The following is a 21,294-nucleotide window of genomic DNA, read 5'->3' as shown; positions in this document are numbered from 1 at the left end:
TGCTTGGGTCGGCAGGTATTCACTATTACATACTTGAAAAGGGAAGGGAAACAAATTCCTACAGATACACTCCAATGTGATTTAACGTCTGTTTCAAAATGATTAACAAGGTACCAAGCCGGTTTCCAACCCTGAATACCAGGCAACGAAAGGAAGGCATAGCAAGACTGCAGTTGTCAGATCTGGACTCTAGGTGGCAGCAGCACATAAGCGCGTGGCTTCACCCCTGAAGAACTATTTAGTGCTGCATTGTTTAAATTCTCTTGGAACAAAAGAAGTAAACACGATTTCCCCCAACAGTTCTCACCAATGCCTTGTATTTCTTTTACTGGACTTAAAATTATTAAGCTGCCTTTGTTTTCTGAACAGTGTAGCCTGCCAGTCTCCTCTGTCCATGGAATTCTCCAGGCAAGAAGACTGGAGTGGGTTGCCATTTCCTTCTCTGGGGAATCTTTCTAACCCAGGCATCAAACCTGGGTCTCCTGCATTGCAGGCAGATTCCTTACATCTGAGCCACAGGGAAGCCCCCTGTTTTCTGAATAAATCTTTTGTATTCTTGAATAGTTGTTTCCCTATGTAACAAATATTAAGTGTACACGTGAGTATGCATACATATAATTATATATATGAACATAAATTGCATATATTATATGTAATTATATAAATTATACATCTGCCATTTATAATAGTGATGTTGAACATAATCCAATAATATTTGTCACTCTTTGTTGAGCATTTTCTCACTTAATACTTTTAATCATCTTATGTGGAATGTATTAGCTTTTTCCTTTTGTAGTTTAATTTCCAAGGATGAAAAAGATCAAACAGCTTGGCCAGGGTCAGACAGCATAATGAGCACCAGAAGTGAGATTCATATTATACATTTCAGACAGCCCAAAGTCTGTGAGCTTTTTGAGGTTAGGGATTTTATCTTAATTTCTATTCTTCCTCACCAAACATAGATAAGTGCTACAAATGTATTGCATCAGTTGCAAAAACAGTTTGTGCCCATTTCCTGGTGTTAGGGAAAAATAATTCATATGGGAAAATGAAGGCAAATACTAGGGTGCATGTTAAAAAGATTACCAGGCCCAACCCCAGACTAGTTAAATCAAGCATTTCTCATGAAGGGGAGTTTTCTTAAAGGTCTCCAGGTTATTCTAATATGCAGCAAGTGTTGAGAATCCATAGGGTACTGACTATGAGAGTCAAATTTTCAGTAGTTTGAGACGCCTTTTCTCACTTTTTGATAAGTTCTCAAAGACAGAACTGAAAATGCCAAATAGCTATGGAGAAGGTTATGAAGGTGATGTTTGCCACTGAAGGAGACACAAGTTTGCAGCCCACTAAAGCCATTAACATCCCATCCAATCTGTGGTCTATTCCTTTTGTGATTTTGGGACTTCAGTGACAGAGGCAGCAACCTGTTTTTGTCTATTTCCATAAACAGCTTATCCATGCATGGGTGACATTCATAGAAGTTTGGTGCGGTGGTAAAGTATCTGCCTGCCAATACAGGAGACACAAGATACATGGGTTCAAATAAATCCTGGAGAGGGTATGGAGAAAAGGAAACCCTCTTACACTGTTGGTGGGATTGCAAACTAGAACAGCCACTATAGAGAACAGAGTGGAGATTCCTTAAAAACTGGAAATAGAACTGCCATACGACCCAGCAGTCCCACTGCTGGGCATACACACCGAGGAAACCAGAATTGAAAGAGACATGTGTACCCCAATGTTCATCGCAGCACTGTTTACAATAGCCAGGACATGGAAGCAACCTAGATGTCCATCAGCAGATGAATGGATAAGAAAGCTGTGGTACATATACACAATGGAGTATTACTCAGCCATTAAAAAGAATACTTTGAATCAGTTCTAATGAGGTGGATGAAACTGGAGCCTATTATACAGAGTGAAGTAAGTCAGAAAGAAAAATACCAATACAGTATATTAACACATATTCATGGAACTTAGAAAGATGGTAAAGACAACCCTATATTCAAGACAGCAAAAGAGACACAGATGTAAAGAACATACTTTTGGACTCTGGGAGAAGGCAAGAGTGGGATGATTTGAGAGAATAGCTTTGAAATATGTATATTACCATACGTGAAATAGATCACCAGTCCAAGTCTGATGCATGAAACCGGGCACTCAAAGCCGGTGCACTGGGACGATCCAGAGGGATGGGATGGGGAGGGAAGTGGGGGAGGGGTTCAGGATGCGGGACACATGTATACCCATGGCGGATTCATGTCAATATATGGCAGAAATCACCACAATACTGCAAAGTAATTAGCCTCCAATTAAAATTAATTAATTAATTTTAACATATAAAAAGATATACGGGTTCAATCCCTAGATCAGGAAGATCCTCTGGAGTAGGAAATGGCAGTTCAGTCCAGTATTCTTGCCTAGAAAATTCCATGGACAGAGGAGCCTCACTGGCTAAAGTTCTGTGCTGTGCTTAGTTGCTCAGTTGTGTTTGACTCTTTGCAACCTCATGGACTATAGCCCGCCAGGCTCCTCTGTCCATGGGGATTCTCCAGGCAAAAATACTGGACGGGTTACAATGCCCCTCTCCAGAGGATGTTCCCAACCCAGGGATGGAACCCAGGTCTCCTGCATTGCAGGTGGATTCTTTACCAGCTGAGCCACCAGGAAAGCCAGGGGTCGCAAAGAGTTGGACATAACCGAGCGCACACACATGCAGAGTGGTAGATATAGTTAGAATCATTTCTGCCCTATATCACTGATTATACTCTAGGACCTCAGCAACAAGTCCAAGGTACATCTTGAGATATGATTAATTATTAATACTAACTCCAAATTACTATTATTGAACACAGATCCTCACAAATAATGAATAAGCAATAACATTTTGGAGAATGAGTTAGTGGACGAATGGACTTAGAGTGACTTATTTAGTGAAGAAATCCCTGACTGGTCTTTTAGTTAATCTTCAAAAACCCACCTCAAGACTATTTAGTTATCTCTACCAATATTTCTATCTAACCAGTTGTTTAAAAAATAAAGATTGATTTGACAGCTCAGATAAACTTCTCCTTTCCCCATTTTTTTTTAAAAACACCACTGATGTAAATGTAGAACTGAACTCAGAAATAAAGGTCTGAGAAGCTTTGTGGTTGTTTTAACATAACTATGAGATATAATGAAGAACATTCCAAGCTCTTCTGAGGTGGCTCAACAAAGGTGGCTTGCCTTTGGGAAGATGAGAGAATGGGGTTTATTTTGTTCGTTTGTTTGCTTTGGTTTGCCTTGGCCAAACTATGAAAAACTATGTCATTCTGCAGGCCTTATTCAAGAAGACTGACTCCTATGTATTGTGCTCATTATGTTAAGAATCTATTCTGAAGTACATATAACTAACTCATAGTCAATGTCAGCATGACAGCAATTTCTAGACATGTTAACATGTTGACATCTTCCAGAATTATAATGCCAATTCCCACATAAAAGTAAAACCATCCATGTTAATTGTTTCTTTGTTTTGTCATTTATATTCCCGTAGACTCCTCATCCTGAATACTGGCACTCAGGAAGCTAACAGGTCTTCCAATGAACGTGGCATAACATCCAGTACTTTGAATGGCAGAGAGCCCAGGGCAAAAACTGCAAGAGCTGCCCTAGAGTAACGAAACTAAAGGTGGAGACACCCTTAGCAGAGTCCCCAAAGAACCTGGTAATCCATACAGTGTATCAAGGCACAGCTGTGGAGGTGACGGGGGCATTCCCCGATTCCCAAGACATCAGCAAAGGCCTTTACTCAGCACGTATATTATTCTGTTCTGTATGTAATATTGTTCTTAAATATTAAGCAGGTGGTGATTCAGTACCTTCTGGCAGGCCCTGTTATGAATAGCTCTGATACAGCAGGAATGTGTCAGGAGTAAGGAAAAGCAGTTTCCAATGAGGATACTATGTCAGAGTGAATCAGAGAGACTGAGTGAGTGTGTGAGAGCGGACGGAGTACCCTCCCACCCAGAAGGTGGATAAAGAAGGGTGAGAGGGCACTAGATACCTTGTGCCACTGATCGTCTTTATCCACGCAGCCTGCAAGGATGTATTTTCTGAGTGTGTGGGTTGTTTGACTTCTGCTTTTTTCTGTCAGCAGCAAAGATATTGTGAAGCGCGAGTCTGTGATACACAGAGTAGGTTGGACTGAGACGAGAAAACAGCCACAACTCACGCAGGCCAAACAAGCTGTCCTTGGCATTCAGAATCCTGAAGATGAAGCAGTTACAGCATAACAGGAGGATTTTGGAGTTTTAAATATCCCTCCACCTTTTTGTTCTCCAAGAGTAAGGCTGTTCTGGCAATTTAACCCCAGGCTTTTGCCTGTCTCAGGTTTACTGGAGCCTTCCGTGGCCAGGCCAGGAGATGAAATATGGTCTGCAAACGACTCTAACCCGTGATTTCAGAGGCAACAACTAATTGAGAAAGAGTGTCAAGAGAGATGCTTCAGTAATGAAGGTTACACGCCCTTAAAGGCAGGTGAAGACGGAGGAATAGACCCATTGTGAGAACACGTGTGCAGGACTAGGCTTGATCCCCAGGCCTAGTGGAGGAAGGACAGCGCCAGCTTCTAGAGCACCCAGAGGGCATGGCCAGGATGGCGAAGAACCTAGCAAACTGTGGTTGTGAGAAGGGCGGAGTGGACTCCATAGAGTGGTCAGCTGCCACTTACAGTTTGTGTGTGTGTTAGTCACTCAGTCGTGTCCAACTCTGCGACTCCATAGACTGTAGCCCGCCAGGCTCCTCTGTCCATAGGATTCTCAAGGCAAGAATCCTGAAGTGGGTTGCCATTTCCTTCTCCAGGGGATCTTCCCAAACCAGAGATCAAACCTGTGTCTCCTTCATTGCAGATGGATTCTTTACCATCTGAGCCACCAGGGAAGCCATTTACAGTTTAAGCAAGTTCTGCTATATGCCAGGCTCTTAAGGTGCAACAGTCCAGAAAGCAGATATGTCTATATCCATTTTGTAGACAAGGCAACTTAGGCTCACTGAAGAGCAGGAATTTGCAAGACAGCACTGTCTGTGTAAGACAGAGAGCCGGGAAGGAGAAGTCTTGGTTGGGTGGTGAGGAAAGTAAACTACCTAAGCTACCAAGTACCTTACAGATCAGTATCCCATGCTTTCTTTAACACAGATGCTGACAAGAAGGGTTTAACAATACCATGACTTGCTCAAGATGGTTTTGCCCAGATCACCTGAGTCTCATCTTTGTTGAGTCTTCAAACAGTGCTACCCAATTGATTTTCAACTAAGAAACTGTTTTACTTAATTTTTCTTTTAAACCCTCATGTTTTGGTGGAATAAGACAACTTTGATGATGATGGTGGTGATGATAAATAACCATTCTTTATTAAGTGACCACTAGTGCCCACTACTAGGCTAACAGTCCTCTCTACCTCTCACAATGAATCTGTCATAAATATCATTAATCCCGTGTACAGATGAGAACATTCATTCTCACAATAGTTGCATGCCTTAAAGTGGCAAAACAGGACCAGGGCTCCATCTTATATTTTATTCTAAAATCTGCATACTTTTCCCATATCGTGCTAAAAAGAATTTATCTGCAAAACTTATTCATTAAGAAATAACTTAGTCCCCATTTTAACTAAGCAGAAACAAACAAAAATCCTATTTAGAATATCCATTGACTAGTATAAAGAAACCTAAATTACAAAGAAAGGCAATGCCAAAGAATATTCAAACTACCACACAATTGCACTCATCTCACATGCTAGTGAAGTAATGCTCAAAATCCTCCAAGCCAGGCTTCAGCAATACATGAACCAAGAACTTCCAGATGTTCAAGCTGGATTTAGAAAAGGCAGAGGAACCAGAGATCAAACTGCCAACATCCGTTGGATCATTGAAAACGCAAAAGAGTTCCAGAAAAACATCTACTTCTGATTTATTGACTATGCCAAAGCCTTTGACTGTGTGGACCACAATAAACTGTGGAAAATTCTGAAAGAGATGTGAACACCAGACCACCTGACCTGCCTCCTGAGAACTCTGTATGCAGGTCAAGAAGCAACAGTTTGAACAGGACGTGGAACAACAGACTGGTTCCAAATTGGGAAAGGACTGTGTCAAGGCTGTATATTATCACCCTGCTTATTTAACTTACATGCAGAGTACATCATGAGAAACGCTGGGTTGGAGGAAGCACAAGTTGGTATCAAGATTTCCAGGAGAAATATCAATAATAACCTCACATATGCAGAGGACACCACGCTTATGGCAGAAAGTAAGAGGAATTGCTGAGCCTCTTGATGAAAGTGAAAGAGGAGAGTGAAAAAGTTGGCTTAAAACTCAACATCCAAAAAACTAAGATCATGGCATCCAGTCCCATCACTTCATGGCAAATAGATGGGAAAACAATGGAAGCAGTGAGAGACTTTATTTTTGGAGGGCTCCAAAATCACTGCAGATCGTGACTGCAGCCATGCAATTAAAAGACGCTTGCACCTTGGAAGAAAAGCTGTGACAAATCTAGACAGCATATTAAAAAGCAGAGATATTACTTTGCCTACAAAGATCTGTCTAGTCAAAGCTATGGTTTTTCCAGTAGTCATGTATGGATGTGAGAGTCAGACCTTAAAGAAAGCTGAACACTGAAGAATTGATGCTTTTGAACTGTGGTGTTGGAGAAGACTATTGAGAGTCCCTTGGACTGCAAGGAGATCCAACCAGTCAATCCTAAGGGAAATCAGTCCTGAATATTCATTGAAAGGACTGATGTTGAAGCTGAAGCTCCAATACTTTGGCCACCTGATCCAAAGAATCAACTCACTAGAAAAGACCCTGATGCTAGGAAAGATTGAATTCAGGAGGAGAAGGGTATGACAGAGGATGAGGTGGTTGGATGGCATCACTGACTCGATGGACATGAGTTTGAACAAGCCCCGGGATTTAGTGATGGAGAGGGAAGCCTGGTGTGTTGCACTCCATGGGGTCACAGAGTTGGACCTGACTGAGCAACTCAGCTGAACTAAACTGAAATTACAGTTAATTTAGGTCAAATTATTATTATTTTTATAATAATTTTTATTTATATATTTTTATGCAAATAATATTATTTATATAATAATTATTCTTCCCATTCTGGCTCAGAGGGTAAAGTGTCTGGCTACAATGCAGGAGACCTGGGTTCAATCCCTGGGTCAGGAAGATCCCCTGGAGAAGGAAATGACAACCCACTCCAGTACTCTTACCTGGAAAATCCCATGGACTGAGAAGCCTGGTAGGCTACAGTCCATGGGGTCGCAAAGAGTCAGACAAGACTGAGCGACTTCACTTTCATATAATTATTAGATTATTATAATAATTTGACCTAACGTCTATGTTTTGGTGAGCTTACGTACCCTTGACATTGGTGAAAGTACAAGTTCCATCTGCTTTTTGAGATACTGAATTTAGCCTATGAACTCCCATTTCTAAAAGCACAAGACATGAGAAATCATGATAACTCAAGGTGAGAACTACTTCATTATATATTATTGAAAATAATTCCTGCTGATTTTATATTCTCTGACTTTACATCACACTGAATTAAATTATAAACCTCAAGGAGTTTATTCACACATTTTTAGCTGAAAGCACAGACCAGCATTTGTGATTTGCTTTCCATTAAGGTTCCCAATAAAAATCTCTGAGATGCTGAAGGCTTACGAATTTCTTTCTACAGAAACAAAGGCTCTATAAATCCTCAAGAGCTTTAGTCTCTTAGAGAAAAAAAAAATTACAAAAGAGGAATGATAGATGAGCCTTGCTAGAAATTTTAATTAAACCTCTGTGACTGAAAAATTCTGAATCAGGCCAGTGGCAGCTGCACTCAGACATGACCTGCTACCACAGCAGAGGCAGGGACACGTGTCAGGAAATAGACATCCTGAGAGAACAGTCACAGTACCCTTGAATTTCATTTCACCTGGCTCTCCATAAGGTCCAGCTTTGAAGGGCCTTGTGGGAGACCTCCCTAGCTCAGAGAATAAGTCAGAATACAAAGAAATCGGCTCTTGGTTGCTTAGTGACAGGAGAGTATGGACCACAGCATGTCTTTGGTGTGTGTGTGCCGGCCCTTGTTTGTCAGAAGACAGGATGCCCTGTCACTCTGCACTGCTCGCTGCAGTGATTAAGTAATTAAAAGCCCTGACCATGGAAGTTTCCATCTGAAACTTCTCAAAGAACTAGGATTAAAGAATACAGGCTATCCACATAAATATTATAATAAATGCTCCTCTTCTATGGCAGGCTTTACCAACAAGGCATTTAGGAGATGCCTGCTTTCTTATCCATACTTCCACATGTTCACTCTCGGGTTTTGACATGCTCTGGGGGACAGGAGGAAGAGCTTGAACTTGATATGACATGAACATGGTTCCATCTTGACTCCATCACTTATTAGCTGTCTGACTCTAGTCTGTTAATCTCTTCATCTAGCTAGCCTTGGGGATTGTTTGTGATAAGGTCAAACTGCCCTTAATTCAAAGTGCTTGGTAAATAGCCAAGCATTAAATAAATATAAAGTGCTGTAAGTAATTTTTCCTTTATTTCTAAACCACACTTGCTCTCCTTTACCATATGTACTGAAAGTTAAAGACTTATATGGCTGATTGAATTTAATCTGGCTCTAAATTAGAATTAAAGTGCTTGCAAGTCAATACATTTCATGAAAAAGAATCCTATACTTTATTGCAACCATCTTTGTTGTGAGAGTCTCCTGTATGGATCCCAGTAAAATAGCATAACAAAAACAAAAACCACACTCAGAAGAACAGATCGTTTTAGTATCAATATGAAGTAACTCTTGGGCCTTTAATTTTCACGACAAATTACAGAATCAAAGCGTTAATTTCAAGGCCAAGTTAATGCTTGATGACATGCTAGGTGGTCATTCAGATATGCCCGATCTCTGTGTTGTGTATCCCAGTTTCCTGGGAAAGACATGGTGGATCCCTCGACACTCTTATTTTCCTCTGTGTGTTAGTCACTTGTCGTGTCCGACTCTTTGCAAACCTACTGACCATAGCCCACCAGGCTTCTCTGTCCGTGGAATTCTCCAGGCAAGAATACTGGAGTGGGTTGCCATGCCCTTCTCCTACTTTCCTTTAAGGCAGTAGAAATCTAAATTGGACACACCACTGCCTGGAATAAAGACTAATTTCTCAGTTTCTCGGGCAGGTAGATATGACTACATATCTAAGTTACAGCCAATGAGATGTAAGCACAAGACTCAAGTGAGTCAGGGATTTTCTGTAAATGTCCCTTCTTCATCCTCCCCTCCATGATTCTGCTGGAAACACAGAGCTACCCAGGACCATATACCTGAGACCCACCAGTAGCGACAGGTGTTGAGCTGGAAAAACTGAGTCCCTGAGAACTTTGAGGAGCAGAGTCATCAAACTAGGGCTGGATTTTTATGATGGAGAAATAAACTATCTTTAAGTCATTGATGTTTTGCTTGTTTCTGTTACAGCCAATTTACAAAAATTACTTTTCCACCGATTCGTTTTCAGAGTCCCTCAACTTTCAAAAAATCTGCATTATGCCTTAATGATATCTGTTTATTTTAGTGCAATACATTTGATAACTATCGATTAGGCAGCTTTGATATGCAAAAATAAGTATAGGAGAATATGTGGCATTGAGGAACCAGTGAGCAACTCCAACACACATCACACCTAAGATGCTTAATGGTGAAAGAAGGGGACGTTCCAGCGTGCTTAACAGAAAAACTTAATCTATCCGGGCCCAGTGTGGGGAGGAAGGAAGGTTTGTTGGGGGATGAGACATTAGCAATAACAACTAAAAAATGAGATGTTAAGCGATGGACAGAGAGAGGAGGTGCATTTCAGAAAGTGGAACCATATTTCCAAAGGCCTTTGAGCAGGAAACAGCAGAGAATGCTGAAAAAAGGGAAGTCAGTTTAGTTAGAACAGAACAATGGCAACACCGGTGAAAAGAGAGTCAAGGTCTAAAACTTCTCATTCTATTCCTTGTTGTCTCTCCATCACCTTCTAAGCTACAAGGATGGGCCCCAAAATGAGAAAAATGACTAGATTTCATAAAGAAGAAAATCCTAGGTCCTGCGTTTCACAATTTTCTTGTGGGCGAGGAGATAGAATTTAAACCCACACCATAGAATCAAAGTATTCCCTGATTCTAGTTTTTTGTTTTTTGTTTTTTTTTCCCCCAAAAAAGGATAAGCACTGAAGTAAGAAAAGATAACACTTAATGGGATCATTGTTTTGCCCTGGTTTATATAAGAATGAACAGACCCAACTAAAATATGCAAGTCATCCCTCTCAACAGAACTCTGCTTGTTCCCCTCCGCTTCCAGTCCTTCTCATTTACAAAGATAAATAAATAAACGAAACTCTCTTCTTTGACAGAATCTGGCTTCTCAGAATTTTTGGTTTCCTACTTCAGAAAATATTAATGCATTTCACTGAGCCAGTGTGGGCCGACATACATTTACCATCTTTCACGGCACTGAGAAGAGAGAAAGCTTATTAAAAGGATTAAATAATCCACAGAGGACACTAGAGGGCGGGTGTCTCATTTGAATTTGCTGTGATGTCTGCCCATAGACTAACAGCCAACCAGGACCACATTAGGTAGGCACATCCAGGGTGTTCCCATTTCCCAGAACTGTTCAAATATAAGGTTAAAAAAAAATTGCTATCCTGCTCCTCAAATAAGCCAAGCTTTGTATTTGCTTTTCCTTTTACCTCTAAACAGCTTTCCCTGTTATTTCTCAAGTCTGGCTCCTCCTTAATGTTTAAGTGTCACTCCCAGTATCATCTCCTAGGAGAGGTCATCCCTTAGAGCTTTTCCTAAAATAAGCTCTCCTAATCCCATTGCTTTATGTTACATCAAGTGTTTCCTTCTACATTCACTAAACCCCAAATTACCTTGTTATATGTGCTTACTTGGGCTTCCCAGGTGGTGCTAGTGGCAAAGAATCTACGTACAATGCAGGAGACCCAGGTTCAAGGGAAGATCCCTTGGAGTAGGAAATGGCAACTCACTCCAGTATACTAGCCTGGAAAATTCCATGGGCAGAAGAGCCTGGTGGGCTTCAGCCTATGGGGCCACAAATAATTGGACATGACTAAGCATACAGTTAATTGTTGACCAGGGGATTTTTGCAGAAACTAATACTTGTGGCAGAAAGTGAAGAGGAACTCAAAAGCCTCTTGATGAAAGTGAAAGAGGAGAGTGAAAAAGTTGGCTTAAAGCTCAATATTCAGAAAACAAAGATCATGGCATCTGGTCCCATCACTTCATGGGAAATAGATGGGAAACAGTGGAAACCATGTCAGACTTTATTTTTTGGGCTCCAAAATCACTGCAGATGGTGACTGCAGCCATGAAATTAAAAGACGCTTACTCATTGGAAGGAAAGTTATGACCAACCTAGATAGCATATTTGAAAGCAGAGACATTTGCCAACAAAGGTCCGTCTAGTCAAGGCTATGGTTTTTCCTGTGGTCATGTATGGATGTGAGAGTTGGACTGTGAAGAAAGCTGAGCGCCGAAGAATTGATGCTTTTGAACTGTGGTGTTGGAGAAGACTCTTGAGAGTCCCTTGGACTGCAAGGAGATCCAACCAGTCCATTCAGAAGGAGATCAGCCCTGGGATTTCTTTGGAAGGAATGATGCTAAAGCTGAAACTCCAGTACTTTGGCCACCTCATGTGAAGAGTTGACTCATTGGAAAAGACTCTGATGCTGGGAGGGCTTGGGGGCAGGAGGAGAAGGGGACGACAGAGGATGAGATGGCTGGATGGCATCACTGACTCAATGGATGTGAGTCTGGGTGAACTCTGGGAGTTGTTGATGGACAGGGAGGCCTGGTGTGCTGTGATTCATGGGGTCGCAAAGAGTCAGACATGACTGAGCGACTGAACTGAACTGAACTGAATAACTTGTGGCTGGCAATTTTTATTTTGGCTGGCCCAAAATTAATTCTGCTATTTCACTAATATTTCACAGGTTATTACATTCGATAGTTACACCTCACACACCTTTAGAGTCCTCTAATTTTCATGAAATGTGGGTTTTTAATCCCTCTTCTGTATAAGCAAAAGCTGGAGTATTCTCCAGCACCAGGAGTTTCATTTTTACTTTTCATATCAGAATCAATCACTAAGATTTTTCATGTCTTTTTGTTGGTCTAATATTCACACTGTCTGAATCAAACTATATTCTGAAGAACTATCATCTTCTGAGAAACTAGTATATATGTTGTTCAGATAATCAGAGAAAACACCTGCATAAAATTCACAGAAAAATTACTCTTCACTTAAAATTTTGCAAAGTGTCATTTTTGAAAATATTATGTTTACAATATAATCAAGTACAATACAATATAATAGAACCTAGTGGAGCAAAATGTGAATGATTACAATCATAAGTTGTATAGTGAAGCCCTGATCAATTCTAAGCTCTAACAACTTAGCGTGGTGATGTTAATTGTGTTGTGTTGTATTGTTGTGTGTGTGTGCTCAGTTCTGTTTGACTCTTTGCCACCCTATGAGCTGTAGCCTACCAGGTTCCTCTCTCCACGAAATTTTCCAGGCAAGAATACTGGAGTGGGTTGCCATTTCCTACTCCAGGGGAATCTTCCCGACCCAGGGATCAAATCTGCCTCTCTTACGTCTCCTGCTTTAGCAGGAGAATTAGGAAGATTCTTTACCACAAGCATTACCTGGTTTAAAAATGTATTGATACATCTCTGGTCAATGTATCTGTCTCTTATAGAAAATATACTCCTTAAAGGCAGTGACCTTGTCTTACTACTCAAGTCTCAGGACCTAAAAAAGAATTTGTGGAGTATCTGGTGAATGAATGAAAGAGTGGTCAGTTCTTTAAAATGGGTATGATCATAATTTACATTACAGATGACTCACAGAGATTTTATCAAATAACTTGATCAAGGTTTTACAGCCAGTTGATGGAAGAATCACTTGACCTCAGAAAATCTTTTAAGCTATATATGTTTCTTCTCGTAATTTTTTTTTTGTGTGTGTGGGGGAAGTAATGTATATTAAGAAAATCATCATTTTCAAAATTCTAGTTTCTTCTTTGACTCTTCCCTCTGTTCTGTCAATATCCAATCAAGTCCACTCTTAAACTGCTATCTATACTGTCCATCCTTTTTCTTTCAATTCTCTCTGCACCATTTTTATTACTGGTCACATTCTGGGAACTATTGGAATAGCCTCCTACTTAGTTTCATTGCCTTTCGTTGCCTCCCTACTTAGTCTCATTCGTTCTGCTCCAATCTCTACCTCTCCGTATGTCTCTCCCAGATTAACTGCCTTAAACTTCGACTTTATCATGCTACTGAGTCACATCTCCAGTTGCTATCTTTGCTATTAGCTTAAGTTGCACATTTTTTGGCTTTTACATTCAAGGCCCTCCCTAGCTGTCCCCAGTCTTTCTCACGTTATTCTCTCCTTAAACTCTCTACATGATCTCCAGTTAGATAGCCCCACTCACTATTCAAACATCTCTAGAGTTCTTCCTATTCTTCAACCATTCTTACCCTATTATTCTCCAAAAACATGCCTTTCCACATTCAAATTGCATTCATTTATCAAATCACTGGAGAATTTCCACCTTCTTTTAGAATGTTTTCCAGATAACTCCAGTGTACATGGGTCCACCTGTCTCCAACTTCATTAGTACCTAGAACAGTGCCAAGCTCACTGTGGGTGCTTAGAAAATTTTTGTCCAGTGAATTACTGAACACATAGCAGAAATCATGCTCTGTCTTATGGTAGCTTTTATTTTGTCTTATTTTATCTATGCTATTAACTCTTGGATCCCTTTCCAACTGGATCTTTGAGGTCTGAGATCATAGACTCCTATCCAGCTCCTCATACACAGGAAGCAATGCCTCTTATCTGACAGATTACCCATCATGCTTTAACCAAGTGAGCCTAATATCATACTGTATTATTGATAAACTTACACTCTCTGATGTGCTTTATGGCTCAGGATTTAACAACTACTACACACATAACAACTGACCCTACAGAGAGGAGACACTGGAGATTCAAAGTATATCCCTCCTTTTTCTTCTGTTAATATTTCACCATCATTATTATACTGTGAAAACAAATTACCAATGTGAGCTATTTCTTGTTCAAATTCTAGCTGCAATTTTTTCTAACTTTTGTGATCCTCATGAAATAATCCCCTAATAGTTATGGTGTGCCAATAATGTAAAGACAACAAGCTAGCCATAGAAACTAGTATATAATAGAGTCCATACACTTCAGGGCAGCACATACAAAAGACATACCAACCAATGTCACTTCTTCTCAATACTATGTGAGTATTGTCAGTTAATAAACGTCATGGAAATTCAGAGGAAGTATAAATTAATGAAGGCTGGGGCATTGCATGAAGATACCTGGAACTCTCTTCAACAACAGTGTAATAATTAATGAGCCTGCTGCTGTTGCTAAGTCGCGTCAGTCATGTCCGACTCTGTGTGACCGCATAGACGGAAGCCCACCAAGCTCCTCTGTCCTTGGGATTCTCCAGGCAAGAACACTGGAGTGGACTGCCATTTCCTTCTCCAATGCATGAAAGTGAAAAGTGAAAGTGAAGTCACTCAGTCGTGTCCAACTCTTAGCAGCCCCATGGACTGGAGCCTAGCAGGCTCCTCCGTCCATGGGATTTTCCAGGCAAGAGTACTGGAGTGGGGTGCCATCGCCTTCTCCAATTATTGAGTCTATGTACATGTAAATCTGGTCTATATGGTCCCTACCTGCTATAAATGTGTAATCTGTGATTTAACTTTAATAGCTTTACCTATGCTTTTAAGAGAAAGACAAATTGATGATATTGACAATTTTCTCTTTAATCATTTGGACATTGATTTAACCCAATCACAAAGAGGCCTTCCCAACTACTGTCACCAAAACAGCAACACACAGTACCTCTCTTCCACATTATTGTGTTCTGTCTCATTCCTTACTAGTCCATGAAAATAGTTAAATTTATTTATTGACCTATGTCAAGAGTCACCAAAATACAACAAATATGAACCTCATTCTACTTTTATAAATAAAGTTTTATTGGAACGCCATCATATTCACTCGTTACATATTGGCTAAGGCTGCTTTTGTGCTAACACAACAGAGTTGAGTAGCTGTGACAGAAACCGTATGGCCCCCAAAGCCTAAAATATTGATATCTGGCTTTTTACGATCTTACCCTTGGCTTATAAGTTTCTTGTTCATTTCCTCACTCTCAGAACATGAAAAGAGAGTTTTTGTTTACTGCTTTAACTGTGACATTTGTACCTGGGACCTAATAGGTGGTTCATTGCTATTGCTGACCATTCTTGGGGACTTAACAGGAGGAGGGTAAATAGTGTTAACATAGATCCATGTGAATTCAGCTGTGCATCTGGAATCACTGCTTTCTGGGTATGCATGTAATAAACTCATATATAGAAATGTGTAAATGGCCAAAGAATACTCTAGGGAGGATTCTTGGCCCAAAGAACAGTTTTCATAGAAAATACCTTGGTCTCACTGCTGGGCTTACTGGGGGCAGGGTATTTTTTTATAGCACTGCTATGCTAAATGAAACATGCAATAAATCACCAGGCAGGCCTGGAACTGAGAATCTGGGTAACATCTGGAGAGTAAGAGTTTAGGGTAACAATTCCTAAACAAACTTGTTGATAAGAACACAAGCCTGTACCTTTTTATTAATTTATTGTATTCTTGTCAATTGATATTACCCAGAGGTTTTAAAGAAAAAAAAAAAAAAACCACAACAGTTATGAAAACACCAATTTCCCAAGAGTCTCTTTTAGTTTCTAGATATAGCTTAGAATTTTATTCTACGTAAACTTCTCACCAAAGAAACTTTATTAACAAGTGGGAATTCTGATCTCCTGAAACGCAGCCAATGCCTCTATGCTAGGCAGACGTGTCAGAATAAGCCAATGTCAACATGTCAATTTTCCAATATTCTGTTTGAGGTACAAAGATGAACTTAATAGTGTCTCAGTGTTAAACAACTACATACCTAGATAGAGAGCTTTGTCTGGGAGGTCATAGTATGTATTATTTCTGGAAGTTTTATCAGACGGTCTCCAGGTTGAGCTGACATTGTCATGACCCATACATGCCCCAAGCTAATATGGTTGGATGTATTCCACTAATTTTATATCATTTCAGTTCATTCTCCACACTATAGCCTAAGCGATTTAAAATATAATCTAGTCCTATCTCTTCCTTTCTAAAAATTCCCCAGAATCTCTACATTTCCTTCAGGAGAAAGCCAAAGCCTTCATAATACATGTAGTCTGAGATGGCTCTGTGTGTCTGCTCACATGTCTTGCCTTACCACAAGATTCTCATCTCTCCCTCCTCCCCTTGTCCTCCTCTGAAGGCCGAATGTCTAAGAATTTTGGTAATGTCTTATTCTCTCTAGTCTTATTCTCTCTAGACCCCCTTCATCACTTTCTATTTCCTCCCTAACTCTTTTCTCTGGTGCTCCTGAGCCCCTGTGCTTGCTGTTCCCTTTCTGAATCTGATTGAAACACTTTCCCTTCCTTTTTTTGGCTAACCTTTGCTTATTATTTGAGTCTCAGCTCAGACTTTTCTTTCTCCTGATAGCTTTTCTGGATTTCTGAAGTCCAGATTAGATAGAAAAACCCTGTGGTAAATAACGTACTATTGGGAACACCACCCCATATCTAACTCCCTAAAATGTATCACATGAAAGACACATGAAAGGTAGAGCTCTAACTTAACTGTGATGTCTAACCCAATGTGATCTAAATTCTTCAAATCAATAGATTAAGTACAGATTTAAGTATTCTCCCGTCTCCCAAGCAATTATTTGTCTCTTAGATAAATCTATAATTGTGTCACTATCAAAAAAATATATATATACAGGAATTGTTCTTTTAAAATATGGCAAAAGTGCTCTGTTTAAAATGACACACTATAGAGGCTTCCCTGGCAGTCCAGTGGTTAAAGCTTCACCTTCCAATGTAGGGACTGTGGGTTTGATCCCTGGTCAAGGAGTGAAGAACCCACATACCCAAAACCAAAACATAAAATGGAAATGATATTGCAACAAATTCAATGAAAGAAACTTTAAAAATGATCAAGATAAAAAAAAATTTTTTAAATAAAGAAAATGGCACACTAAATGTATGTTAATTAAAGACATAAGATGTGTTTTGAAAGCTCTTCACTTTTAGGAAATCAAAGAGGATGAAGGCAAGCCACTTGTAATAAATAGCTCCAATGCCTAAGAATACGAGAAAACACCTGTTTTTCTGGAGACATACTTGTACTAGAGTAAATGGGATTGGAGATAACAATAAGAAGTTGCATTAAAATAAAAATGGAGCATTCATGTGTTTAACTAGAAATGTCTGGGCAGCAAACACCGGGTGGAGGCATGTTAAGCACATCAGCCTGTCCCTCACTAGCTCTGGTTATCCAGATGTTGCTAAAATTTAAGTGCCATAACCTAAAATGATGCTTGCCACATTTTTTGTAATCTGCTATGGGTAGAGGGTCAAAAACGTGGTATCTTGGGAGTAAAGAAAACCAATCTAAGAAGTGCCAATAATAGGAGGCAGGAAAGGTGATTTTGCTTCAGAGAGAACAATAATTTACACCAAACAAGTCCCAAAGTGGATGCCTAACGCCAGGCCTGTACATACCCAGCAAGATCTGAAGGTGGTATAGATATCTGAGACTGAGATCAAGGTATGGCATTAGGTATAAACAGCAAAGATGACTAGAGCATAAGTCCCACCTGTGGAAAGGGGTCAGAATGAGGCAAAGAGAACTGAAAACTGGGAAAAGAATCAGATGATGAGACTCAGAAATGAAAATAGTTTGGCAAGCCTCCCTAGCAAGAGTCAGAAGGGCCACAGGGCTGAGATTCTGCAGGGAATAGTGTGAGAGCAAAATGGGACCTCAAGCAGTGACTGCAGCACCCAGGAGGAAGAACTAGGAGCTTGGCATCTGTTGGGCTCCTGGTATTTCAGCCCTGGGGTCCAGGCTTTCTAAACTGTGCTTGTCACAGCCTAGCAAGCTCTTCCTGTTCTCTCAGAACTGCCTGTGTTCAAGGGTGAAAGAACAGATAACTCCCAAGAGGGTCTGTATCCACCAAACGTAAAGCTCAGCTCCAAACATTTGCTTTGGGCATTAGAGGGTCTCTTGAGAAACCTATATGCAGGTCAGGAAGCAACAGTTAGAACTGGACATGGAACAACAGACTGGTTCCAAATAGGAAAAGGTACGTCAAGGCTGTATATTGTCACCCTGTTTATTTAACTTCTATGCAGAGTACATCATGAGAAACGCTGGGCTGGAAGAAGCACAAGCTGGAATCAAGATTGCTGGGAGAAATATCAATAACCTCAGATATGCAGATGACACCACCCTTATGGCAGAAAGTGAAGAGGAACTAAAAAGCCTCTTGATGAAAGTGAAAGAAGAGAGTGAAAAAGTTGGCTTAAAGCTCAACATTCAGAAAACGAAGACCATGGCATCCGGTCCCATCACTTCATGGGACATAGATGGGGAAACAGTGGAAACGGTGTCAGACTTTATTTTTCTGGGCTCCAAAATCACTGCAGATGGTGACTGCAGCCATGAAATTAAAGACGCTTACTCCTTGGAAAGAAAGTTATGACCAACCTAGATAGCATATTGAAAACCAGAGACATTGCCAACAAAGGTCCCTCTGGTCAAGGCTATGGTTTTTCCAGGGGTCATGTATGAATGTGAGAGTTGGACTGTGAAGAAAGCTGAGAGCTGAAGAACTGACGCTTTTGAACTGCGGTGTTGGAGAAGACTCTTGAGAGTCCCTTGGACTGCAAGGAGATCCAACCAGTCCATCCTAAAGGAGATCAGTCCTGGGTGTTCATTGCAAGGACTGATGCGGAAGCTGAAACTCTAATACTTTGGCCACCTCACGCGAAGAGTTGACTCATTGGAAAAGACCCTGAGGCTGGGAGGGATTGGGGGCAGGAGGAGAAGGGGACGACAGAGGATGAGATGGCTGGATGGCATCACCGACTCGATGGATGTGAGTCTGAGTGAACTCTGGGAGTTGTTGATGGACAGGGAGGCCTGGCGTGCTGCGATTCATGGGGTTGCAAAAGAGTTGGACACGACTGAGCGACTGAACTGAACTGAACTGGGTCTCTGAGGAATGACTCCAGGAAGCGTGATTATAGTGCATTTCACTTCGATTAAGAAAATGTCAATGTCAGTGTTGTCATCCTATGTTTGTGTTTAGATTGAAAGAAAAATGAGAGACCAAGATGAGGACCCACTTCCAAAATTTGACAAAGTCTGCTTTCTTCCCTACTCCTCTTCCCAAGGGAAAATGGGAAGGTAAAGAAAAGGAAAGAGGAGAATTCTGTACTGCTCTAAAACTCTCAAAAAGAGATGTAAACTGCCTCCCAAAGAACTAACCTGTGAGCTCCTTTACAAACCTCCTATAAAATCGACACTGCCTACTGAAATCATACCAACTTGAAATATTTTCTATAGAGATGCACCCTAAAATAGGAAGCACCGTGATGAAGGTTATCAGAGAACTACATTCCTGATGTACTCATGCCTTTTTAAAAAACACTTATGAAACGTTTTTGTTTTGTTTTTTTTTTAAGAGAGAAGCAGAGAGAAGTGTGGCAATTTAAGTCACGAAAAGAACAAAGAACACAGAGAAACTTGTCAGGAATACCTTCTTCTTCAAGACATTTAAAGAATGAAAAGGGAAATTTCACATCCAGCAAGCAAGAGTGGTTCAATTGATTATGGTGATAGATGGCAGTCAAGGCTATCATAGCCAGGTCAGAGCAGCGGATTAAGGTTTCATATTTAGTACTAACTTGCTTCAAAAGTCATTATACAATGACTTTCAACAGGTCCAAGGAAAGTTATGGCTGCTGTTTTTCTACCACCCAACATGATCATGCACCCTAATATTCTAGAATATTTTCAGGTTCATTGAAGAGATTTTAGAAGTGATCTAAGGAAATTCATTTCCTTCTCCTTCTTGCCAATTATTAATGTGGATAACCAATTAAGTTATATGCCATTGATAGAATTATCACTAATGTGTGACCAATTACTTATATAGTTAAGCATGATCTTTATAAAGAAACACACCTTACAAACAATATCCTTGAGATTTCTAAAAGTTCTTTGCATATAGCACATACTCATGTATTTGATGAATGAGTGCAGAAATAAATTACAAATCAATAAATGCATTTAACAATACATTGTTGAGATCTAATCTAGTTCTCATAATGTAGTTTCAAGATATACCCATCCTGTTTAAAGAAAAATTGACAAAATGGGACTTTTCTAACACTTATTTATGTGAAATTGACAAGATTTACTCAAGTAAGCTATTTGTGGATCATAATTATTAATATTTAAAAACGAAAAGTGAGCCAATATTTATATCTACACTGATAGCTTCAGGGCTTCAAATTAGAGACTTACTCCATTGCTATCTCTGTCACTTTTCATATAATAAACTAATAAATCACATGTATTAGTTAAAACCCTGCTGAATGATCTGGAGGTTGGATATGGTGTCAGGAGCCAAAATTTGGCAAAGATCCATGGGGTTCATGTGTTAAATCACAAAAGGCAATTTGTACAATGGGAATAGAATGGAAACAATCTGAAATCACACGGCATTTCATTTTTATTCCACAAGTATATTATTTTAAATATTTTCAGGCAAAGGCTAAAATGACATTGCATACAGAAACTAAACCCAGGTTTATACTTTCAAATAATTTTGATAACAAGCTCAGTAAAGGAACACACTGGAGCAAGGAAACTGCACTAAGAAAAGACACCCACCCACCATAAGCCCACGGTTGCCATTTTTATAAACTATTATGGGAATACCAAAGGAGAACCAGCATTTTAAAACTCTCACCGAAAAAGGAAAAAACAACAGGTACAAAACTCACTTTTGGATGCTCAACTTCCCTCACTTGATGGGAGGCCAAGAGTCCACCACGAAAGCAATGTGGAGAAGTTCTCCCCTGAGTTTTTAAATTACTAAATCATTACTTAAACTATCTAAGTGATTACCTTCAACGTCTGCTTTGCTTTGGCTATGGAGACATAGTCACAACCATGAAGACCCTACTGAAACAAGAAGATAGGAAGTTCATAAAATGCTCTCTGTCCCAACAGCAGAAAGGCGC

General features: G+C 40.1%; 1 protein-coding gene across 7 annotated transcripts in view; it reads right to left on the bottom strand.

Annotated features, from left to right (window-relative positions):
* GAS2 (growth arrest specific 2) overlaps positions 1–21,294 on the bottom strand; it is a 180,216-nt gene that overhangs the window by 30,196 nt on the left and 128,726 nt on the right. The window contains exon 8 of one of the 7 annotated variants that reach the window (XM_086385717.1): positions 21,179–21,232. The exons of the other annotated variants lie outside the window; for them this stretch is intronic. Coding sequence (XP_086241843.1) covers positions 21,179–21,232 — 54 coding nt within the window. The remainder of the gene's footprint in view (positions 1–21,178; positions 21,233–21,294) is intronic. 7 annotated transcript variants of the gene reach the window in all.

The sequence above is a fragment of the Bos grunniens genome, chromosome 29 (genome assembly GCF_055505025.1).
Source record: "Bos grunniens cultivar Pamir isolate PY7600 chromosome 29, Bosgru_T2T1.0, whole genome shotgun sequence".
NCBI lineage: Eukaryota > Metazoa > Chordata > Mammalia > Artiodactyla > Bovidae > Bos > Bos grunniens.
This window is presented reverse-complemented; position numbering and strand designations above follow the sequence as displayed.